The sequence below is a fragment of the Drosophila willistoni genome (assembly GCF_018902025.1).
Source record: "Drosophila willistoni isolate 14030-0811.24 chromosome 2R unlocalized genomic scaffold, UCI_dwil_1.1 Seg167, whole genome shotgun sequence".
Lineage (NCBI taxonomy): Eukaryota > Metazoa > Arthropoda > Insecta > Diptera > Drosophilidae > Drosophila > Drosophila willistoni.
In genome coordinates, this window is record NW_025814050.1 from 6,695,719 (window position 1) to 6,719,284 (window position 23,566).

A 23,566-nucleotide genomic window follows, 5' to 3' on the forward strand; every position below is an offset into this window, starting at 1 on the left:
ATATCTAAAGAGCACCTGCTTGCTTTGTTTTTTCATAATCCAAACAATTGCAATTGTTTAAGGACAAGTTTTTATGGCTCACATTGATTTCAAAATAATATCAAATCGTTCGATCAATCAGAGGAGCACTTCCTTCGCGCAACACTCGCCATAATAAAATCTCAGCTAATCAAACATCACTTTGGTATGTGCCACAAAACTTGAAATGCAATTCAGTTGTGTGTTGTTTCCCACCCATTTTAATGACTACGATACCTTCGCCTTCATCTCCTCCGTCATGTCCCATCTGGCATTGCCCACCCCTTCTTCTTCTTCGTCGTCGTCTTCCTCTTGGAGCGTATCAAAAAGCGAAACAAAACTGTCAACTACATTGGACACATGTAGCCGGGAAGGCAGGCATTCAGCAGATCAGTAGCTAAAATCAAATCAAGGATCAATGTAAGCCCCGCAGGCCTTCCTCCAAGAACAACAACCACGAAGAAGAACTCAAAGAGAGGGTTGAGAGAGGGAGTCATTCTCTTAGTCTCTCGCGCGTTCCATCTGTAGATCTGTTGTAGCCGGGATCGGACCGGCTGTCAGCCAGCAATTGCATGTCCAGACCAAAGAGCTAAGCTCTGATCTTCGCCGTTCCCGTTGACAGCAGTGCGCGGAATTGTCGTTCGCATTGTCAGCGAGAGCGAGAGCGAGAACAAGAGAGAGAGTGAGAGAGATGAGGTGGGACACCGCCGCCGACAATATACAAAAGATGCAACTGTCTCGTTGTTGCAACTGTCAACAGCAACAACAACAACAACTGAAAAAATGCGCTTGGGAACTTCATTGAATTGACCTTAAATCAAATATTGAGTTTAACCATGACCCGGTTGATCTGCCCCGCCCCTCGCGTAATTACCGCAAATAATTGCTTACGAAAAAAAAATACACAAAATAATAGTTTAAATTTTCATTTAGTTGTTTGCTTTTTATTGATTTGTTTCTTGCATTTTTAAGCATTCTTTTTTTTCGTTTTACTTTTCATTTTTTTTTTTCAATTTTTGCTTCTTTTCTCGCATTGGTTTTTGTTTTTTTTTTTTGTTTTTGTTTTTCCTTTTGTTTAATAATACTTTACAAAATTTGTATGTCTCTAGTCTAATATAAATTAATTAAATAATTAAATTGTAAATTTAATTTGAATTAATTAGTTAATACCTAAAAAAAAGAAAAATGCACAACCGAAAATAGAAGTGGGGAAATGTGTGAGAGTGAGAGGGGGGGAAAGGGGAGCAAAGGGATTGAATGAATGTTTTATAAATTTCAAATTTATTATCAATTTGTTTGTGCACTTTTAATTTCTTTTTTGTTTTTTGTTAAATGTTAAATTAAATTAGTTTAATTAAACTTAATTATGTACACGAAAAAATTCTGCTTTTTTGTCTGTATCAGAAAATTTGGAAAACTTTTGCTAAGTTGTTTTCCAAAATCTGAACAATAATTTCTCATTGGATTAGCTACTTGGACATTTGCTTGGGGTCCAGGCCCAAGCCAAATGCAAATAGAAAGAGAGGGAGAGATATATAGAGAGAGAAGGGGAGAGAGAGAGAGAGCGATTGAATTTCAGTCTTGTTTTTTCATCGTTTTCTTAGTAAATTTTTCTCTTTTCTTTTGATATTTTTGTTGCCAAAAGAAGAAAAAAAAAACACACACACTTACAATTTTATGCTAAAACTAAAAATTACTAATTACTTAAACTAAATTTTTTATAATGGACTTGTTAAAGGATTGGGCGGAGCAGCGGAGGTTTAAGTTGAATTTACAAAATTCTTATAAAACTAAAAACTGGGCAAATTATATAATTAAGCTTAATATTCTCTTTTTGTTTGTTACTTTCTTCTTTCATTTAATACTGCTAAACAAAATGGACTGAGTAAGAGGGGGCGGGGTTGGGGATTGGGCGGGGCTAGTTTAGTTTAGTTTAGTAAATGCTTTTAAACTTTAACTAGGCTATAGTCTAGGCTCTTAAGTTGCTAAATAACAAAGGCTAAGCGTAGACAAAATACATAACACACATACAGTAAGTAAGATATAGTTGGGTATATAAGAAGAAGGTTAAAATTTAAAGAGATGGGGGGGGTGGTGGCGGGGGATTGGTATGTCCTTATAGACATGTATAGATAACCTTCTTGGTTCGACACAACTTGCACTTGACCTCACAACACCAATGGAAAGTGCAGGCACATCGCTCCACCACAATGACCTCGTCTCTCCGATAGCCACGCCCACAGCACATCAGATCACAGCCATCGACACCCAAGGATGTCTCATTGCATTGCCGACCATGTGTGCCGAGAATGCCCTGTCGCAAGTTTTTCTCACAGAAACTGGGCGATGGCTCCAAATAAACAATGTCCTTGGGACCTGGTGGCTTATGCTCGGGATTGTGTGGATTCAATTGGAATTGATATCTAAGAGAGAGGGAGAAAGCAAAACATAATAAAAGATTTTAGTTAGTTGAGAGTTCTTAACCATCGTTTCAACTTATCAATTATATAGAAAGTATCTCTCCTTTCTCTTACCTATTATGTTTGCGTCCCATTCGTCGTCCATTGCCATTTCTTGCCCTTGAACCAGCCACTGGCAAACTGTTTGGTGATGGCATATTGGGATGATGCTGCTTGCTGAGCATCTGATGGCCACCAATAACGGCCATGCCATTGTTATCCATCAGCAATTCGGGCATATGATCATCGTTTAGCATGCGTTCCTCATCCTCGAATGCCGATTGAGGCAGCAGTCCATTGGCTACACCCTGACTGGAGCCAGCCGCATTGGGACTGACCACGACAACGGGAACCGCATTGGAGCTCTGACGCAGACTGTTGCTGACTTGAACACGGGTGGCACCATCGAAACGGGCCTTGAGATTGTCACCGATCACACGGAAATTGGCCAATCGCATCCAGCAAGTTTTCACCGTACATGAGCCGGACATGCCATGGCATTTGCACTCCTGACGCATCTCTGCCTGAACGTGCTGCAAGAGCGGAACAAAGGGGGGGGAAAAATTGTTCATTAGTATGACTTTATTAGGGATCCATCCATCTATCCGAGCAATCGATCGATCGATCGATCGAACAGCTCCCTGGACTGGCAATATGTTTTTCACTTAATTATTTTGCCGTTTTTTTTTTTGGTTTTTCTTTCTGTTCGATTTGAGAGGAGATTGGCGGCCCGCCTGCCACGTTGTTGCAGTTATTAAAAATCAATAAATGTTGTTGCAACTTGCTGTGAGCGCATGTTGCCCCCCTTTTGTGTCCCCTCAAGCCCACCCCCTGTTGCTGTTGTAATTGTGCAGACCAAAAAGTAAGAAATCAACGCAGTTGGGGGGCCACTTGGCTGCTGATGATGATCAACATGATGACGATCATAATGATGATGATGATGCTGCTCATGTTGATCATGATGAAGGAGCCCATAACAAGTAATAAAATAATAACACAGATGGTGGGCTAAAAGGAGCTCTCTGAGATCCAGAAGTAAACTTGACTACAGAGTAGGAGTAGGAGTGAAACATGGACATATATCTGGGATTGGGCTAGAGTTTAGCTTGTGCTACTTTCTACGCCCCACACAAGAGCTCCGAAGGAGGCATCACATGGTGGTTCCACATCATTTTTGTCGTAATTTAATTAGTTTAAAGATTTATGATTGCAATTCCGAAACCTTTTGGTGTTTTTTATTTCAATTACATTGAAAATTTCCCAAACAATTTAAATGAAATCTCATCTGCTGACTATTTACGAACCTCGAACATCTTAATTGACTACGTACTATGTAGTTAAACGGAAATTGTTGATAATAAATGAACCCCCCCCCCCCCAAATACTCAAATAGAGAAATTGTAAGATTTTTAAATATTGTTTTACTTACCGCTCTGCCAGCTTCATTATTGTGCAAATTCATTTTTTCTCTCAAATTGCGTCCACGTTCGCCAGTATCGACGAATTCCCGTGAGAATTTGAAACCAAAGCCAATATTATCCGAACAGCCGCCCCATTCCCAATCTCGTACACCGGCCACACTGCCAGCTTGATGATTGGCCTGTGGTGAGCGGCTCTGATGGCTATAGTCACAGGTGCAGGATTCAATGGACCCCTCACTGCAGGCCCTTGCAATGGAATGGGTGACAGCCGCACTGGTTATGGCATAGATGAATCCAGTCTCTCGGCATCCTAAAATGAAACGAGCGAAAAAGAATGAAATTTTTGTTGTTTCTTAACTTTTTTTCTTATTTTAAGCCTTCTGGGTGTTCCACTTTGGTCAGTGAGAGAGAGAGAGAGATCGAAAGATTGAGATCTCTCTAGAGTTAAAAATATTTTCTACAATATTTCTCTTCCTATGAGTAATGACACTTGTCTTCCAAAGTCTGGTCAATTATGACACTTCAAGCTATCACGAGACCAAAACCTGACACAGATTAAACGCTCAACTATAAATTCCAACTCAAACGCAAGTCGAGTGTTGTGTCTTCAGTGTCTTCTGAACTGCCATCGCAGATAAAGAACAATGAAAATTGAATTTACATGTTGCAGATAATTTTTCAAGTGGTTGTGCCTCATACAGAGGCTCTAGATAACTCATAAGAAGGCCGAGACAGACACGCACACACAGAGACAGAGGTGGAGGGAGACTTGTCCAGGTAGCTTGTCCATCCTCTTTCGGGTAATGAGTTTGTTGTGAACAATTGAACATACATTTTTCTTTCATTTTTTTCCCCTGTGATATGACAATTGTGTAAAGCTACTAGAGTTACAGACTTCTGTTTGGTTTTGCCTAAGCAGGCTCAAAGGATACCCTCGTCCTTTAGTACAGAGTGACTTAAAGGGCTCCCTGGTGTGGTGTGGGGAATTTCAAACAGGACTTATTCTTTGAGGTGACGATTGATTTTGCTCTGTGTGAATGATTTGAGTCTTGCTTTTCACTTGATGACTGACATCCATCCATTGGAGTTCATCATTTTCACCTACAACTACAACTTCCGCCTGGTGTGTGTGTGTGTGTGTGTGTGTGTATGTGTGTGTTATTTTGCCGCTTTTGATATTTGGTCGATTTCCTGGAATTCGGTCACCCACAGAAACTACAATTCCCGGTTAATGTTTGTTTTTGTTTTTTTCGTTTTGTGGTTTCGTTTTCTTTAAATAATTTCACGTAACAGAAAAAAAAATTTCATTTACTATATATATATTTATATACAGGTAAATGTATGTGTTTATTTACACACACATATCTCTGATAAGAATCGGTAAAGGAGGCGTGACAAGTCATTGGTGACTTTTTTTTTCTGTATTTTTTCGAATGATTAGCTTAGCAAGAATTCGCGTCCTCCTTTTTTCCCCCCCTCTTCCTCTCTCTCTCTCTATCCCTCTCTCTTGTTTGAGCTGAGTAAATAAGTTTGAGGAACCAAATGGTTTTTGGTCGTCGTCGAACAAAAGATAATAAAAAAAAGCATGTAAAAATTGCGGGGGTTGGTGGGGGCAGACGGGAGGTGGGGGCAATCAGTGGAATTGGGTGTGTCCAGAAACTAAAGGGAGTAAGTAGAATGAAATTTGAGAAGTTTTCCCTACAAAGCAATCACATTCACATATATCATACTATATATGTATGATTCTTTTATTTTTTTGCGTAATTGCTAAACGGATTTCCGTTGTTAAAGAGGCGTGGCCAGAGAGATTCAAAGAGAGAGAGAGAGAAAGAACTGATTGAACAATCTATTTCTACCTGGCAGCTACCTAACCAGAAGTTCCAATCTCCTAAGCTGCTTAGTTTCAGTGAGTTTCAGAGTCCTTTTGGGACTCCTCACTCGTTCCAGGAATAGTTTAGACATTGATATAAAACCCAACAGGGATCCCAGTCTACACACCAGTCTGACGATGATGATTAAAACTAATAGAGACAGCCTATTAAAGCGTATAGCATGGCAAATTGACTAGGTGTCAGGCCTATTATATATCCACAAGAGTGTGAGTGTGAGGTAAAAGAAATTCAGTTTTGAGACCCCGCAGTTTGACAGTCATTGAACTGACTGATCGGGACCCCAAGTGTTAATGGCTTTAGGGGTGTTAATTAGGGCCAAGGACAATAAAAACCAAGAGGAAGAGAGCGAGAATACTAAAATAAAAATTGTGATGCGATGAAAGTGTAGCGATAAAAAGCTATCACCATGCCCATAAAAAATGTCAAGAGGCCCGAGGAAGAGTGCACAAATCATTAAATAAAAGGACGTTGATAAGGTCAAGAGGTTTTGCCTTCTCTACTTTTCAGTCAATAAAAACTCCAGTCCTCAGCAGCAGCTGCTGCTGTTGCTGCTTCACTTGCCAAGAAGAGGGAAGAAAACAGCCACGCGACATTGACTTACGCCCACATTGGCATTACTCTATAGTCAGTTATGTATATAAATATATCTATATGCATATAGACAGTCAGTCAGTCAGTCATTCAGTCAGGTAGCTACCTTTTAAACAGTAGCTAATAAAACTGCGGGTGAAATTCCAACGAAACAAACTAAAAACAGCAGGTTGCTCTGTTTAAGTGACTCTTTCACTTTTTGTTTTTCTTTCTTTTTTGCAATTTGTATCAATATTGATTTACAGTTTCGAAATTTTAGAAAATCTGTTGATATATTTCTAATAGAAAAAGGAAGTCCTATTATATATTAAGACAAATGTTGTAGAATTGTTAATTTATCAATGGAAAAATATAGAAAATACTTTCCAGAATGTTTAGATTAATATTAATTTCAAAATTGGTTTCCATTTTTCAAAACTCTTTTCTTATTTCAAACTAAATGAAGACCAAATTGAGTTTACATTTATACAAGAATGAAAACAAAATAAGAACTAAATTGATTTAATTCGTACCTAGTTTTATTTTACTTTCCATTTTAGTGAAATTTTCTTCAAGTGTATACAAATTTTTCTATCTTTCCTGCAGTGCTGCCAACTTGATTTTATAATTAGCATAAACATGCTGAAAGTAGAGCAAACAAAGAGTAGCCTTTGTTTTCAATGAAAGTGGCCCTTAACTTACCTTATGTATAACATGGACATATCTATACATATTATATGATACAACCAAGTGCTCAACGATCATATTACAATAACAAACAAGCGCCACACAGCAGAAGACAAAAACAACAACAACAAAAAAAAAGAAGCAAGAGAATTGACATTTTACAAACTCTACATAAATAAGACAAAAGAATAAGAGGGCAACTCATATGAACTCATGTGACATTTTAAAGGGCGTTGACAAACAATCTTTGGATCTCATATTACGTTTCCTTCTCCCTCTCCCTCTCGCTCTTTCTCTCTCTCTCTCTCGCTTTCCTTTCACTCAGTTTTCAAACTCACCTCGATCAACAATTTTGCCAAATAGATTTTTGCCACGCAGAAAATTTCGCGTCGAGCAATTCCAACGGCGATTTCTGAATTGATGTTGGCATTCGCTTATAGCCAAATTGGCACCCTTAACCAAAGCACCCAATACACCGGGATTATCGCGTACCAGACGACGCTGTTTCCTTCTTAAGGTTGAGTGTATGGCCGGATCCATATACATAATGCCAGTGCTGATCGGAGAAATGTTGTTGGGTTCGCCAACCTTGGCAATGCCCCTGTAAAATATGAAAAAAAGAAAGAAGGGAATTATATGTATGTAGTTAATAGAGCAATCTTGTTTCAAAACTATTTAATGCTTGACTTGGTTTTAAGGTTTTTATGAGGAGGAGTATGAGACATATTTTCATTACATTTTTTGGTTACTTTTCCACTTGACTTGAGTTTCAGTTTTGAGTTTTTCACTTGCGGCTTTTCCTTTACTTGGCATTTTTTTTTTGTTAGGCGGTAAACGTCAATTGCCGGCGTTACTCAAGCATAAACCACACACAACACAAAAAAATACAATATAGAAAAATAAAAACACAACATACACACACACAAACACACACACATACAATAATTCCTATAGTAGAGAGCAAATATTTGTCCACACTTGTCGGCTTCTCGCTTTATTTTCCTTTCTTAACGTTGACGTTTTTCTCCTTGTCTTTTCAATGCGTTGTTTTTGTTGTTGTTATGGTTATTTTTCGTGTTTTGAAAAACAATTTATAATAAAAATAAATATAAACAACAAATTCATGAAACAATTGGCTGTTAATTACGGTGGGAAATACGAAACAAATATTGCATAATGCAAAAATTGCAAATTTACTTCATTTCAAAACAACAACAATAACAAAAAATTGAAAGTGTAACACAGGGCAGCAAAATGTTTAACATCTTCTTGAAACCAAAAGTGAAGCAAAAACAACAAAAAAAAAGAAAGAAATCTTGTTTTGCGATTGATTCCCCTTCGATTGGCCCCCAACAATTCCCAGGCGGATTAAATCGGAGGAAAAAATCAAGATTTATGCGTCGGCAATACACACTCGCTCACACACATACACATAAACAGTTTGAACTTTTTTTTTTTTTTGCGTTGTTGCTGTTGTTAATGTTGTTTTATGCCGTTATAAAAACTTATTAACAGCTGAATACATGATAAAAACCAGCCAAAGAGACAAACAAATCATAAAAGTTTAATCTCTTCCATTACATTTGCTTACAGGTAATTAAAAACAAAAAAATAATAATACAATTTAACCTTGAGTTTTTTTAAGGAAATCTATAACTAAAGTTAAGCAACTTATTGTTGGGATTTTTATGATTTTATGAAAGTAATGCTAACAAAACTGAACTTGGAATCCAAAGTAAATGATTTGTTTATTTCAAGACATTTTCTTTAATTTTCAAAGAAGTTTCATTTAACCAAATTTAAAAATTGTTATGCGATTGCCAACTTGAAATGCTGAAATAATGAATAAGTTCCCTAACAGCTCAAGAAGTTTGAAATAATTTCATAAATTTTAAAACTCAGCAAAACCTAAAAAAAACTTTTTTGTCTTTTCAAAAAATAAAATTTTGAGCTACCTGAAACAAAAACTTATCACTTTATAGTATGAAACCTATTCTAATCAACATAGTTACTAAAATGATTTGAAATTTGCCAAAAAAAAAATCAAAAATCAAAATCAAAAATTGTTTATCCTTTGAAAATTGTTGAAGAAAACGAAAGACTTAAGCAACGAACTTGAATTTCTTTTGCCTGACCAAATGGTTTCCCATTAGCTCTGCGGTAGAGATGGATTCTCTTCCCTCTCTAAACCGCACTTTCCGCCAACTTAAATTAAAGTGTGTCACACGCACAGGCCCACACACATACACTGACACGCACACACACACACGCACACACATTCTGCTCTCTCAGGAGTATGAGAAATGAAAAATGCGCGTTTAGAATTTTTAATTGCTTTCATCAATGGAAAGAGAAGATGCTGTTGGCTGGTAAGGGGGTTGGGGTAGCAGCTTTTGTTGGATTTTTGTGGCTTTTTTCTTTTCTTTTCTGTTTTTTTTTTTGGCTGCGACCGCTGCATTTTGTGGCTTCCGCATTTAGTGCGTGACCGACCTTTAACATCTTTAAGGTTGCTTTATTTTTCTCATCTCTCTCTTTCTTTTATTTCTTTTCTTTTTGTTGTTGTTGTTTTGTTGCTTTGTTGCATGGCGCGTGCCTGCCTCCAAAAACAAATTTTGGGTTTTTTGTTTGCTTTTTGGGGTTTTTTGCGGCTCTTCTGCTTGGCCCCCGTCGCTTTGTTTGCCTGAAAACTTCTCGCTTTCTTGCTAATTGTTTAAACTTCAGCATCGTCTTCCTCGCCAAGTTCTTTGCTCTGCTCAACCATTGACCAAAACTCATTGCAATTGCAATTCTTGATATTGATAATAACAACTTACCACCACATGGAGCCTCTCCCCCGGCCGGATTTTTGTTTGCATTCCGTTTCATAAGCGAATGTTAGGGCCATAAGGCAGATGACGAATATATATGATAAATCCATGATTCTTATATATTTTGTTTGTTGTTGTTAAGGTCTACACTTGAAACACTTTTTATTTAATTCTTGTTGTTGTTGCTATTTGTCTGACTCGAAAAGTCATACAAATATTTTGTTTATTTTATAAATTCAATTTCGTTGTTGTCGTTGTTGTTGTTGTTGTATGGCAATTTTCACGTTCAATTAGCGCACTATAAATGAGGCATAATCATCATTAGCATTAGCATTGAGATTGAAATTGAATTTCATATTTATTTGTAGATTTAATGAACGATTAGCAGATAGATCGATCGTTCGGATCGTCCATTCAAAGCAAAATCACACGGTTTAACACACTTGGAAAATTTTTAGCATTTCAGCATTTTTAACATTTATTTATATGTATGTGTTTATTTCGATCGCGACACTGGGAGCGGAGGAGTGAAAGATTGTTGCCCGGTTCAGTGCCAACGCTTAACTGAAACACACGGTTCTTACTTTGCGCCTGACTCTGCGTTGTCAGCAGCAGCAGAAGCAGCAGCAGCAGCAACAACAACGACAACGGGCAAGATCATATCACATTTATCGTACATACCTACATACACACACAGATGAACACACACACACACACTCACATCGTTCGTCGTCGTCGTTTAACGACACGATGTTGCGCGATCGAACAACTGCTTCGTGTGCGAGAATGGGAGGAGCAATATCTTTTGATATCCTCGCCCCTGTGCGTGAGAAGAGTACAGCTAGTGGCTATTAATAGCTGACCAGCTGCCTCATGATTGCCTTCTCTCTTCATCTTAAGCGATCGTTCGCTATACACTCAATGCATGAAAGTGTGTGCGTGAATGCATCTGTGTGCTGTTGTTGCCTTGTATATACACAGGCGAAGCCGACTAACTCTTCAAGCACCCAATAAGAAATGGCGGACACAGTTTTTCGGTATTACATATATCGTCTTGTATCTTATGGGTTTTTGCGCAACGTAACGAAAAAAGACAAAAAACAAAAACATACTCACAATAAACTACATTTAATTATAATCATTTAGATGGCAATTTTCTGGATTTACTTGCATTTTGGGCGGCATTTCACATTAAATTTGAGTGATATAACAGATATTTGTGTGATTAAACTAAATCCTGCCTAGATTAGCAAACATTATTCAGCTTAAGAGGTATCAAAAGAGGGGGGAGAGAACTCAAAGAAGGAAGAAGCTTTCGTATTGATTATCATTTCATTATTTTATAAATTACAAATTGAAACATAACTTAAAATTCTTTTAAACAAGGATTGACACTTGCTAAAAATTGGGGAGAGCGTATTTTGAAATCTATAAGTAAGTTTATTATACTAGCCGAATAATGCGATTTTTATCAGTGAAGGATCCCCACGGGGTAAAATTGCGGAATTCCCTTCTCCAAACCTAAGATTTTTACTTTGAAACTGATCAAGTTTCGATATCCAAGAATGATTTTTCCTCAAAAGTCTCTAAATTCTGGGTAATGGAAAGATAATGTAATCTAAATTTATTTTTCTTTGAATTTTAAAGGGTATTAAGTCGTTTTTATAGACAGAATGTGTGTGGCCCTTACGCTTTTGTGATGGCTACGACCTTTTAAAAGGATTTACAATTCGTTCCTTTTATGATTTATATATTAAAACTAATATTTAAAAAATTCCTTCTTCTACTTTTCTTCTTTTTTTTCTTCTGGGTTCTTTTATACATATATATTTCTATGATATCTTTCATTTAGAGCATAAAGTTACATAACAATATTAATATGAATCACAATCAAGTGAATTAGAGGTTTATCTAATCTAGACTTCAACTATTCCAATGAACAATTAGTTTCCTAAGGCAATGAATAGGATTGAAAATTGAAATTGAATGAATACAAATGCTCTTTCTTTTTCCTTCGATATTTCAATGCTAGACTAATGTTTAAAATACTTTATATTAGATGTTAGAACTCAACATTCAAAGGTACTTTTCTGCATCTTAATTTTCGTTAATTTCCTTTTGTAAAAAAAAGAAAAGACATATTTTTATATTAACAAATGGGAAAATATGTGCAATTTCGAGTTCGTAACTTGCTTTGAATTATTTTTTAACCTTTAAATATATTTTTGCTTGCTTTAAATTTAAGTTTATTTTCAGCTGAGGCATAAAAACGTTTAAATAATAATTTCACAACTTTAGCTAAATTTTCATTAATTGTTAAATAGTTTACTGAATAAGAGAGAGGGGCCAATTCACTTGGCTCATTTGGCTTCTTTCATTCACATTTTCTGCTGGCTGGAACAAGTTTTCCTCTGTTGGTTTTCGGAGTAGATATTTTTCGGAGTGTCTTATATACTCACAAAGGCATGCTCTCTTGCTTTCTCTCTCTCGCTCTGTCTGTCTTTATACGTGTATGTGTGTGTGTGTGTGTGTGTGCGTGTGTGTGTGTGTTATGTCTTCAACTAATTGGGCAAATGTGTGAGTTTCGAACAGGCTCCCCGACCCACTCACTCCACTAGAATTAACTACCTATCGCCATTTCATTCTTGACTTTAACTTTGCCCCATCATTTAGAGGAGATGATCTTTAATGACTTAAATGCATCTCTAGGAATTAGTTCAAACCAATGAATCGATCTATATATGTATATAATCATTAACCATTTGTAATCGAAAATGGCGTTCGTACCGTTAGTGTTTAAATATTTGCATAGTCTGGAGGAAAGGAAAAGAGTTATACTCCTTCCGATGGAAGGATAATTTCTCAGTCTGTGTGTGTGTCCTGTGAGTAACACATATTTGCTTAGGCCCAGCCAAAGGCCTGCAAAATTAGCGCGTTCTTATTAATTTTATTGCTGCGGAAAATCCAAATGATGAGACACACACACACACACACACACACGCAGACACACACACACAGGCTGTGCAAGAGAGGGAGGGAGAAAGGGAAGCAACAGAAAGGCAGATATGTAAACAAATCATAAAAATTCTTAAACAAAAACCCTCAATGCTGTAGGTATCTCAATCCAAAAGTAGATTTCGGGTTGTAAATGAGTCCCAGCCAAATGCTTAGTTCGTAGAGCTAATTAAAGTTATAGAACCACTGAGACGATCGATTAGTTTTGAGGTTTTCAGTTTGGTATTAGAAATTATAAAGGTTGAAAGGGACATAAAATGTATTCAATAAAATGTAAATGATTATTATTAACCATTAGACTTAATAATCTTATTTTACTATCTTATGATTTCCCACTTCTACTTTTTGCTTTTGTTTAACCACTTCAATTTTGCATTAAAGTAAGCCACAATTCAATATAATTTTATTAACTCATTGACCCACTGGGTTTTGCCTAATTTATGATTGATATATCTTCGGCTCTTATTTATATTAATCACCGAATCCTCCTTGGTATCTGGTTAGCCACAACACAACTCAACAGAGCATACAAACGAAAACGTAACAAATTGTTGGGTTAACCTTCAAAAATAAATACGTTATGGATAATCCATCAAAAACGTAAACAGAAACAGATTTTCTATTAAATAGAAACCAAGCAACACCAGAGCCAACGCCACAACAATTCTAAACAAAACCAACAAGAAGAAACCAGAAACCGAACACCCCCGAGGCTGAAGTTTCTTCAATGACCTTGGGCATAGGCCAAAAACGGCAGCTACAGCAGCAGCAGGATCTAGCCTTGGGACATGTCCTTGAGTGTACCACTATTCAAGGTCATTTGAGATGTGTAGAAGTGACAGGTTGATTATGAAACAAAAGTCTTAAAGTCAACTGGTTTTTACAGAAGAAAAAGTGTTAGAGAATAGATATCATCTCTATCTCTATGGCCATTCCCTTGGGGGAGTTGCTGGTAGGAGTGTAGGACAGCAGCAGCAGCAGCAGCACAAAGGAGCTAAAAGTGTAAAATCTCAGCTCATAATTGCAAATAATCGTTCAGGATGAAGCGCAACTAACTCGCTTCCTCGCAGTTGCTGACTTCTTCTCTAGGGGGCGTTCTCTCTCTCTTTCTCTGTCTCACTCTTTTAGCCAGGTATATGTATGTAGCTCCTAATCGGTCACAATCGAAATTTATATGGTCTGCAATCATTTGGCATCATTTGCAACATGATGTGTGTCCCATTGCAGACGCAAAACATAGACAAAGTTGTCAACAAGAAGTCAAATTCGCCACGCTGTGTCCTGTCAGCGAGTCCTTTCCCTGCTGGCTGCTTGGTCCTTGCCTGACCGTTCCTCACAACATGACGTTTTCGGGTGTGAAAATTGCTTCCAAATAAAAATTTGCAACACTCGGTTGGCCTGGCTTGCCTTGGCTTGGCTTCGTTCAGTTTGGCTTGGGTTGGGTTGGGTTAATTTGGGTTTCAGCTCTCCTCTTGGGCCTGGCCTATAATGTGCCATGCATAAAATGCTACGCTTCGATAGACGAAACTTGGCCAACTGCTGGGAGCAACTGCAATCGCCGATCATTGCTGTGATCATGCCAAGCATTTCGCGATCACCTTCCTTCCCTTCCCCGCTCAGAGAGCGTGTTGGGTTTTTGTTTAGCACTTGCTGTGAGCCAGAAACAAACTGCTTGTTTCGTTTTTTTTCTCCTTCTCTTTTTATTTTATTGCACTCGATTTTACGCTTAAATCTAGGCAGAGATCACAATAGTTGATTGATCTGCAGCATATAGAGAGACATATGTATGTAGATCCAGCAGCTGATACCAAGACATTTGCTTTTATAGGTCTTTTGGTTATAGGAATAATGAAAATGATATAATGATATAATGAAAATCTTTCTAATAATAGGTAGCTATATAAATTCAATCGTTTGTTTTAGCTCTTGGAATATATTATTAGTAACAAAGTCTAGTCGTGACTAAGTTTAAATACCCCTGAGAATTTTAATACCTTCATGGCAATCAGATCATAGCTTCTTATGGACTCTAACTTGGCCTTTTCTTTTCGGGCTTATAATTTGTATCATTAAAGCTTAAGAACTCGACCAAATGTTTGAAAATATAATAGATTTCAATATCTTACGATGGCATTTACGTTAGTTTTTCTGAAATCAAATTTAGACAAATAATATTGAAGATTATTAAGACGCTTAAGAAGATTAATGTTACTATATAGATAATTTGCTAATTTTATTGACCAATTGTTTGTTCTTAGGTCTTTGTTTCAATAAGCCAAAATATCTATTTTCACAATTTTTTGAATCCATTTTTTATGATATCTGACTTATGATCTAATTTGGTAGGAATCAACTAAGCATATGCTTAATATATGTACTTACTTATTCACCTTTATTATACCACAATGTAAATTAAGCCATGAATCATTATTCACAAGAATTCTAAACTTCAACAACTATTATTATGTGGGTCAACAAAATGGCTAAGGGCAAGACCAAAAAGAAAATGGCTTTCATTTAGTTAGTGTTCTGTTAATTTGGTTCCCTTAGTTTTTGCCACTTTTATGGCTGTTCGTTCGATCGCACTTCCGGTTAACGAACGGTCCTCGGACCACCGCCAGGCTGATGATAATGCATTATGCATTCTGGTCCAGATAAAATAGAAAAGCAGACAACAAAAAGTGGGTAACTTTTAACACCAAGCCAAGCATGCCGAGAGATAAAACCTAACAACAAACATTTCATAAGCACTTAGAGCCAAAAAAACAAAATGGAAAAAATTAAATATACTATTAAAAAAAAAAAAATGCTCGCTCATAATCTTATGGCACGGGAAATATAAATTGTGTCGGAGGTAGACCCAAAAAAAAAAAAACGAAAGAAAGAAAGGAGAAGGGGATGGTGGTGTAGGGGAAGGAGTAGGAGAAGAGAATTCTACACTGTCATCAAAGCGTAACTAAACGCCCATTTTTCTCAACTCCAAAGCCAAAGTCGACCATTTTCGGTAGTTATTAGTGGCATATTTTGGCCTAAAGTGCGTGAACCATGTCGGCGAAGAAGAGAAGCGAGGAGGGGTAAAAAAGGCAACGAAAATTTATTGTCCATAGAGGGAATGAGTGAGAGAGAGTAAGAGAGAGGGGGGCGAGTGTGTAGTAGTTGGAAGTTAACAACAAAAATGGACCTCCCCATGAGTAAAGGTTTAAGGTTTTCGTTTCTTTTTTTTTTTTTTTTTTGGGAACGAGAAAATATTAACGCCTCGGGGTCGTCGAGTGTTGGTAACTGTTGTTGGTTGTTTTGGAGTTGTTGGTAACAGAAGTAGAAGAGGAAAAGGAAGGCAAAAAGAAACCTCTTACCTCTTATTGGTTGCAGTGGTAGTCGTCGTCGTCGTCGTCGTGCCTGGCCAGATCGACCACCATCATCGATGTTGATCGTCTCTTTTTCTCTTCGACTGGAGACTGGACCTGATGCTGCTGCTGCTGCTGCTGCTGCTGCCTCCAATGATGATGATGATGATGATGAGGATGGCGTTGATTATGGCTTATTTTCAAATCTCTTTTCTCTTTCTCTTCTTGGAAGCAAGTCAAGCAAATTATTGTAGAGTCATCAATGGCAGATAGTCAGACCAGGCAGGCAGGCAGCAACACCATCAAAATTGAGGCAAAAGAAGTTACTCTCGACTAGCTGTGGGAGGCGATTGGCACGCAAACTGCAGCTGTGAATGCTGAAATTATTACAAAATTCATTCTATAATCTCTAGATGTAATGAGCGAATATTTTTTAATAGATAAAAGAGAACTAGTTTAATCAAAACGATGATCCAATGATCAATATGGCATGTGTTTGTTGATTAAGTCTTAACTTATTCGTCTATTTTGTAATAGTTATCAATCAAAAACTACTTTAATAAGTTGCAAACTTCTAAAAGGCATTGAATAGGATAGAAATTTTCGTCGTGACATTAAAAATCATGTCCTGAGTAGATTTCGGGACTCTCTTCTCAGAGAGAGAGGAACTTAGTTTTAAGTTTCTAAATCTAAATGGATCATAAGTTAAAGCTAGAATAGAGTATAAAACTTTTAGCTAGAGAGGAGAGAATTCTAATAAAAATACCAGTATTATGTCTAAAATACTATTTAAGTTCAATTACTGATTGATTAGGGCCTTATACCAAGAACTTTTAACTAGAAGTAACTAACTGGTTAAGACCTTCTTTGTTAGGCCTTAAAAGTGTCCTCTACTGAGTTTTAAGCGATGTTTCAAATATATGTACAAGTTATGGAATGGCCACCAGAGTCCAGACCTTAATCCTATCGAAAATCTGTGGAACGATGTCAAAGTGGAAATTGCAAAGAAAAAGTTTAAAAATTTGTAAGATTTGTGGTCTGGAGTTAAGGAAGCGTGGTATTCCATACCCAAGGACAAATGGCAGAAGCTAGTGGAGAGTAAGAACAGAAGATGTCAGGCGAAAATAATGGATATAGTACGAAATACTAGTATCAAGTGCTGTTTTCATCGGACAATTATAGTTAGTTTTTGTAAAAAAACGATTCTTTAAGATTTTGTGCCAATTATGTGTCCAGGCAATTTTTGAGTTTTTTAATAAGTTTTTGAGTTTTTATGACTTTTTGAATTTAAATTAATTTTATTTTTGTTTTGATAGATTAGTCAAATCTTGGGCTAGAAAATGCCAACCAATATGTGTTCCTTATATTTTATTATATAATAAAAAATTCCCCTTAAAAATATAAATTTTGTGACAATAGCTGTATATATTTGTTTTATTTTTCCATTACTTTGCAATGGGTCTACATGGGGCAATAAGCAAATTAGATTAAGAAGTAAGAAGTAATTCTTAAATCGGTTAAGATTCTCGCTCATATCAAATTGTTGAAATGGTAAATTTATACGAGTTGAAATTGTTTACTCTTTTGGGCCAAGTTAAAGCTAGTCAGTGGTGGCTCATTAATCAGTCACTTTAATGGCTTGGCCTTCTTTTCAAGACTTCAACTTCGCCCCTCTTGGTAAAGGCACAGGGCGTGTCAGGTCTGTCAAGTTTTTTTTTATTGGCGCCATTTTGAAGGCAATTAATTTGAATTTTTCTGCGCGTTAATTGCACAATGACCAAGCTGTCGCCGGTAGTCATCAGCAGGTTGTGTCTGCTTCTTTGTCGGGAGTGGTGAAGAGACCAAGCTCGAAGAGTCTACTAACTTTGGCTTAAACACTACTTCATCTTTCATTATTTGCTGCTTAAACAAAAGTTGTTCAAGACGAAGCGGACAAGTTGCTTTTGGCTAGAGTTTGCTAGTAGCAGTTGCCAAAAACAACAACAACTACAACGTAGAGTAGTAATATTAAATGGTAAACAAGAACAACAACAGCAACAAAAACAAGTTGGTTTGACCAAAAAGGCACTCACCTGTATAGAGCGAGAGAGGGAGAGAGTGGGAGAGAGAGAGGGAGGAAGCTTTAAGCGCGTCTTCTTCTGTTTGTCTATTTGTTTATGGCCTTAAGCTGCCGACTACCAACTTCCAACTGCCAAATGCCGACCTGTCATTAAGTGTGGGAAAAGCCAACAAAAACTTGTTAGCTTCTGAATATGCCATATATGTATATATACGATATGTATGTATATATGTACATATATTAAAAGATATATAGCGGTCTAAACGATCGAGATCATTCAATCATTTAATAACTAAATATAGATTAATCGAAAATCACGTTTTCTCTTCAGAATTTTTGCTTAATGTTGTTCGTTGATCTCTTGTTCTGCTTCACTTTTTGATCATAAGTTTAAAAATTGTTTCAAAGTTTGTATTAACTTTTTGCTAAGATAAGAAAAATGATTTATTAAAATCTATAAAAAGCCATATATGGCTTTCCATGCATTTAGCGCTTTTTAGAGTTTGGCATACATATATGGCTTTCTATGCAATTAGGTGAAAATTGATTAAATAGTTTCTTTTGTCTTTTGAAAGGGAATTTCATAGTGTTTTCTTTTGCTGGTAGAAAGAGTACCTTCCTTGCTTGTAGCTTGGGATAAAGTTGGTTGCCTTGACCAGGTGCTCAGCTATTAAAAGCTTGAAATCGAAGAGTCCCATGTATTGATCTGACTTACGACGCCATAAAATCCTTGGATTATCCACGCACACATCAATCATCTCTTGAATGCAATTGAATTCTATAAAGTCCTAGAAATCACCCATATGGTAATTATACACATCAACTGCCTTAGGAGAGTCGATGTCTATATACTTTTTGTCTTTCTTACTGAGAAAGTAGTAGTAGAAAGAATGTTGACTACCTTGTTGTCAAACCAAGAGACAAGGCCAAACTGAACATTTCATGAATCTTAAAACTTTGTTGATAAGTAAAATGACTGAAAAGCCTAGAAAATCATTGAAATCTTGTATTTGTTTCGAGTGACTAGATATACTATTCATAATCTCAAAAGATATAAAATTGTAGATACATTTAATAGACGTTTAATCAATTGTAGATTACAAAAAACGAAAAAAAGTTGGATTTGACTTTAATGAACTTAGCAGTTGACATTTTTTCTTTGTCATTAAGGATATGGAAGAAGAATTTTCCCTCATTTCCTTTACTGTCTCAAGCCACACGTACTTGAGGATCAATAGAAAATAACATAAAACAACAAGAAAAAAAACAGACAGACATTAAATAACCAAAACATCAGCTTAGTATAGAGAGCCCTACTTAGAGAGACAGAGAGTTTGAGTTTGAGAAAGAGGAAGACAAGTTGAAAAAGCAAATCCAATCGAAAAGTCAATGTCCTTGGAATTTCTAGGACTTAAGCCAGAGAAAAGGCACGTGTACTTGTTCGTCTACTTGAACCACTGTTCAGGCGCGGCCACTTAAGTGAAAAGAAAATTTTACTAACAACAAAAAAAACAGAAAAAACAGAAAAACATTGTCAAACGTCACTTGCATAAAATGTGGAAACTTTATTAACTGTTCAGATGATCCATCCATAGAGGAAAAGGGGAAAAAATTTGGGAAAAAACGCAAATGTGTGAAGTAAAACAAATAGACAAACAACCAAAAACTCTCTAGAGGATTTGGCGAGACAAAACTAACAAGAACAACAACAACAACAACTCAAGGAATACCCAAAAATAGTCAAAAATTCATGAATGAGGCAAGGCAATGCGATGCGGCGGTGTGTGTGCGGTGTGTGCGGCGTGTGTGCATTTTGTTTGTCATCTAATAATTTAAATGACTTAATTATTGCGTCAGACTATGGAGAGTAAAAAAAAGGCGGCGCCACTTTGTACAACATTTTCCCCCCCGCTTCCCACCAACTCCCTCTTCCCAAACCCATCCCATCTCTCGCTCTATCGACTAACTCTGTGTCATTGCATTTCCTTTCTTGTGTGTGTGTGTTTTTTTAGAGGCAGAGTTAGGGGTAACCATTAGATTATGCATTTTATGAAGTGCGAATATCCATTGAAGATTATTTGATCTCTTTGGGATTGGGTTTTTTGGCGCCATTCCATGCCTTTCTACGGGGCGTCGCGTCTTGGTGACGCCGTCGCCGCCACCCGCCACAAGCAGCTGCCCTTTGACCTGGGCCGACACCACGTAGAAAAACGTTTAGTCTTCTTGAACAACAAATCGAGAGAATCACCAGAATCACGGCCCCACATTCGATATGCCTGTTTCTCCGTGATCCTCCGATTCCCCGATCCTCGATCGAGTGGCCAGCTGTGAGTTTGTCCCTTCTGTCTGTGACTTGTGCCCAAACAAAAGGTCAGTCAAAAACACACACACACAAACACACAGACAAAAAACCGTGAAGAAATCTTGAATAATGCATCCTCAAACAATTTAATTATTTGTGTAATGTTATTCCTGGAAAACGATTCGATTCGGTAGCTTCCCTCCCCTCTCTCCTTTTATCTCATACTCTTTGTCTATTGTCGATTTGTGCCAAAAACTCGACCACATATTAATTACTCATTGAAAGTGTGAAGTAAAGTTTGTTTTCCTAGAAAATTGAGCAACATTTTTGTTTTTTGGGTGGCCCATCAGCGATACGAAATGTGATGATCAGTGTTTCGAATACGGTTTGGATCGATTTGGAGAATTGTGTGAACCCAATAATGAAACGGAAAGGTATAAACTCGAATATTTATTTACTAGGTGTATACTTTCCAGAATTTGTGTTTGGTGTTACAATTTTTGATTCTTTTTTGAGGAATTAAATGATTGGATGGTTGATTAGTTTAGTTTTACCCTTAACTATAAGTCGTTTTTGTACTAACTATGTCTTCCTTGAACATTTTAGAGTCCTTTGCTTTAATTACAACCTGATATACCCTATAATCTGTTCAGAGTCTTCTATACTTTTAGTTAAAACATATTAAGATCTGTTTGTCTGTTTTTGTACCATGCACCCATAGAGTGAAATGGTATATTAAAGTCCCCAAAATGTATGTAACAGGCAGACGGAAGCTTTTCCGACCCCATGGAAATTCTTGATTAGCATCAAAAGCCGAGGCGATCTAGGCTTGTCCGTCCGTATGAACAATTAGATCTCTGAGACTTTAAGGGCTAGAGCCACCAAATTTGGTATGAAGACTCGTGTAGTTTGTACACCGATCAAGTTTGTTTCAAAATTTTGGCACGCCACCCTCCGCCTCCATAAGTTAGGAAAACTCGATTGCCTCCCGCAATTTTTACACTAGCGAATTTGAAATTCGGCAGTCTTATTCTTTTCTACCACTCTACCAAATTTGAATAAAATCGGACTAGAAACAGGCAAAATATACGTAGAAAAGTGTTTTACTAGGCGGACCATAAGAGCGAAGGTGGCCGTAGGTTAGTGGCGGCGCTAGTGTGCACGTGTGTTTGTAAGAGTGAGCGATGTTGGTTTACTTGGTGCATCGTATAACGAAGTCGGCCATGACGGTAATTCTTGGATCCATAACATATTCACCGCTTCAATATTAGGTTTAACTTCTTGAGATGTCTCTTTAGTTACTAAAAGATCTTTAAGCACTTTCTAATAAAAAAAAACGTGTTAATTTATTATGATCTTCACATCCTTGGAAAGAAGTTAGCTGCTTGGGAAGGTGTGTCCCGGTAATCTTTCCCTTTTCTTTCGTTCTCCTCAATGAAAGTTATGCATTATTGTCTTTGACTTTCTCTTCGGAGGCACAAACTCAAAGGTTGTCGTCGATTCGATTTTGTTGTGGCCATCATCATAAAGATAAAATAAATATGGGTGGCATTTCCTATGAAATAGATAAAAGAGATAGAAAGAGGGAGGAGAGATGGAGGGCAAAAACAAAGAAGGAGAATCTAAAATTAAGACATAAAGCGTTACTAATCGAAAATTTCGAGTAGGGCAGCGCCGCCGCGACTCCGGAGGCTGAATAAGATTCACACCGACGATAAGCGGCCTAATATCTACTATGTATATATACATATATATAATATATATATATACTCTGCACAGGTGATAATTATATAATTTGTGACGGATGGACAAGCACATAAAAATGTTTCACTACAGAGAATTTTATAGGTTTTCGTGCCCCTCCCTTGCCTTGGTATCTTTAGCGCTGCTTCTTCTTTGTGTTGATGTTGTCTTTGGACTTTGTTTCTTCTTTGTTTTTTTTTTCACCTTTGCTGTGATAGGTGTGGCCCGGTGTGATGGGCCCATGATCTATGCGAAAAAAAAGAGTGGGAAATTGTAGCACTGGGTGGGCCGTGGGAGTTTCTGTTTTTACTTCTTTCGCAAAAAGCTTGAAGAAATTCCTTCGTGCTTAATTGTCGATGCGCTGAATTTTGTCTCTTGTGTGTTGTGCACTCTGGCGGATTCCGTAAATTTTGGATTCGTTCCAAAAACAACAACAAACCACAAAAAAAAAAACAGGGAAAGACAGAAAAAAAGAAAACCAAAAAAAAAACAGGATCCCTCCTCAACTATGGCCTATTCGTCATTCGCTTGTCTTGTCTTGTTTTCGAAACCATCATCATTATCGTTATTATCAACGTCATCATCATCTTCATCATCATCATTATGAGGAAGTCTTTTTTTTGCGCTTGGGCAAAAATTACTTTTTTTGTTCTTCTCTTAAAGTCTGCGTTCTTTTCACAGCATTTCAACAGTTTTTGCTCCAAGTCCAATATTAATTTCGAAAACGTTTTTAAATGGCCAAAACGAAGAGAGCAAGAAGGCCCCAATAACTTTCCTGGCTGGGCACATACACAAACAAAAAAAAATCCAAAAAAGGAAATGTAAAAAGTGTGAACCTTTTGATACCTTGGGATTAACGAAAAATGAATCCAAATTCGGAAAGTTTCATCTAAGGAGCGTCCTTGTAAAATGTCCTATATTCTATATTCTCAATGCATTTAAAGGAAACGTCTTTGAAGAATTACTTAACTTTTAGCCTTTTCTGATCAAGCCTTATTCTCACATACATACATATGTATGTATATACCCTTACGCTTCTAGGGTAACAGAAATCCTTCCTCCTTTTGACAACACCAGAAAAAAAAAATCTCGATTTAATTTCTTCTTTTTTTCTTCTGTAGCTGCCTTTTTTCCACTCGCTGGCCAAAGCGTGCAATTCTCTGGAGACATTTTTTGCCGTTTTTTGGCGAGCAAAAAACTAGAACAATTCTGAGATTTATTTCTTTCGTTAAGGATTTTTGCTTTCTGC

General features: G+C 37.0%; 1 protein-coding gene across 1 annotated transcript; it reads right to left on the reverse strand.

The window, feature by feature from the left end:
- Positions 1 to 1,719: 1,719 nt before the first annotated feature.
- On the reverse strand, positions 1,720 to 9,993 carry LOC6644100 (protein wingless). The gene is made up of 5 exons (XM_002066877.4): positions 9,861 to 9,993; positions 7,386 to 7,648; positions 3,907 to 4,208; positions 2,553 to 3,010; positions 1,720 to 2,441 (listed from the first exon to the last, which is right to left on the reverse strand). Exons 1-5 carry the CDS (start codon positions 9,962 to 9,964, stop codon positions 2,135 to 2,137), a joined length of 1,434 nt encoding a protein of 477 aa, XP_002066913.1. The 5' UTR covers positions 9,965 to 9,993; the 3' UTR covers positions 1,720 to 2,134.
- Positions 9,994 to 23,566: the final 13,573 nt, after the last annotated feature.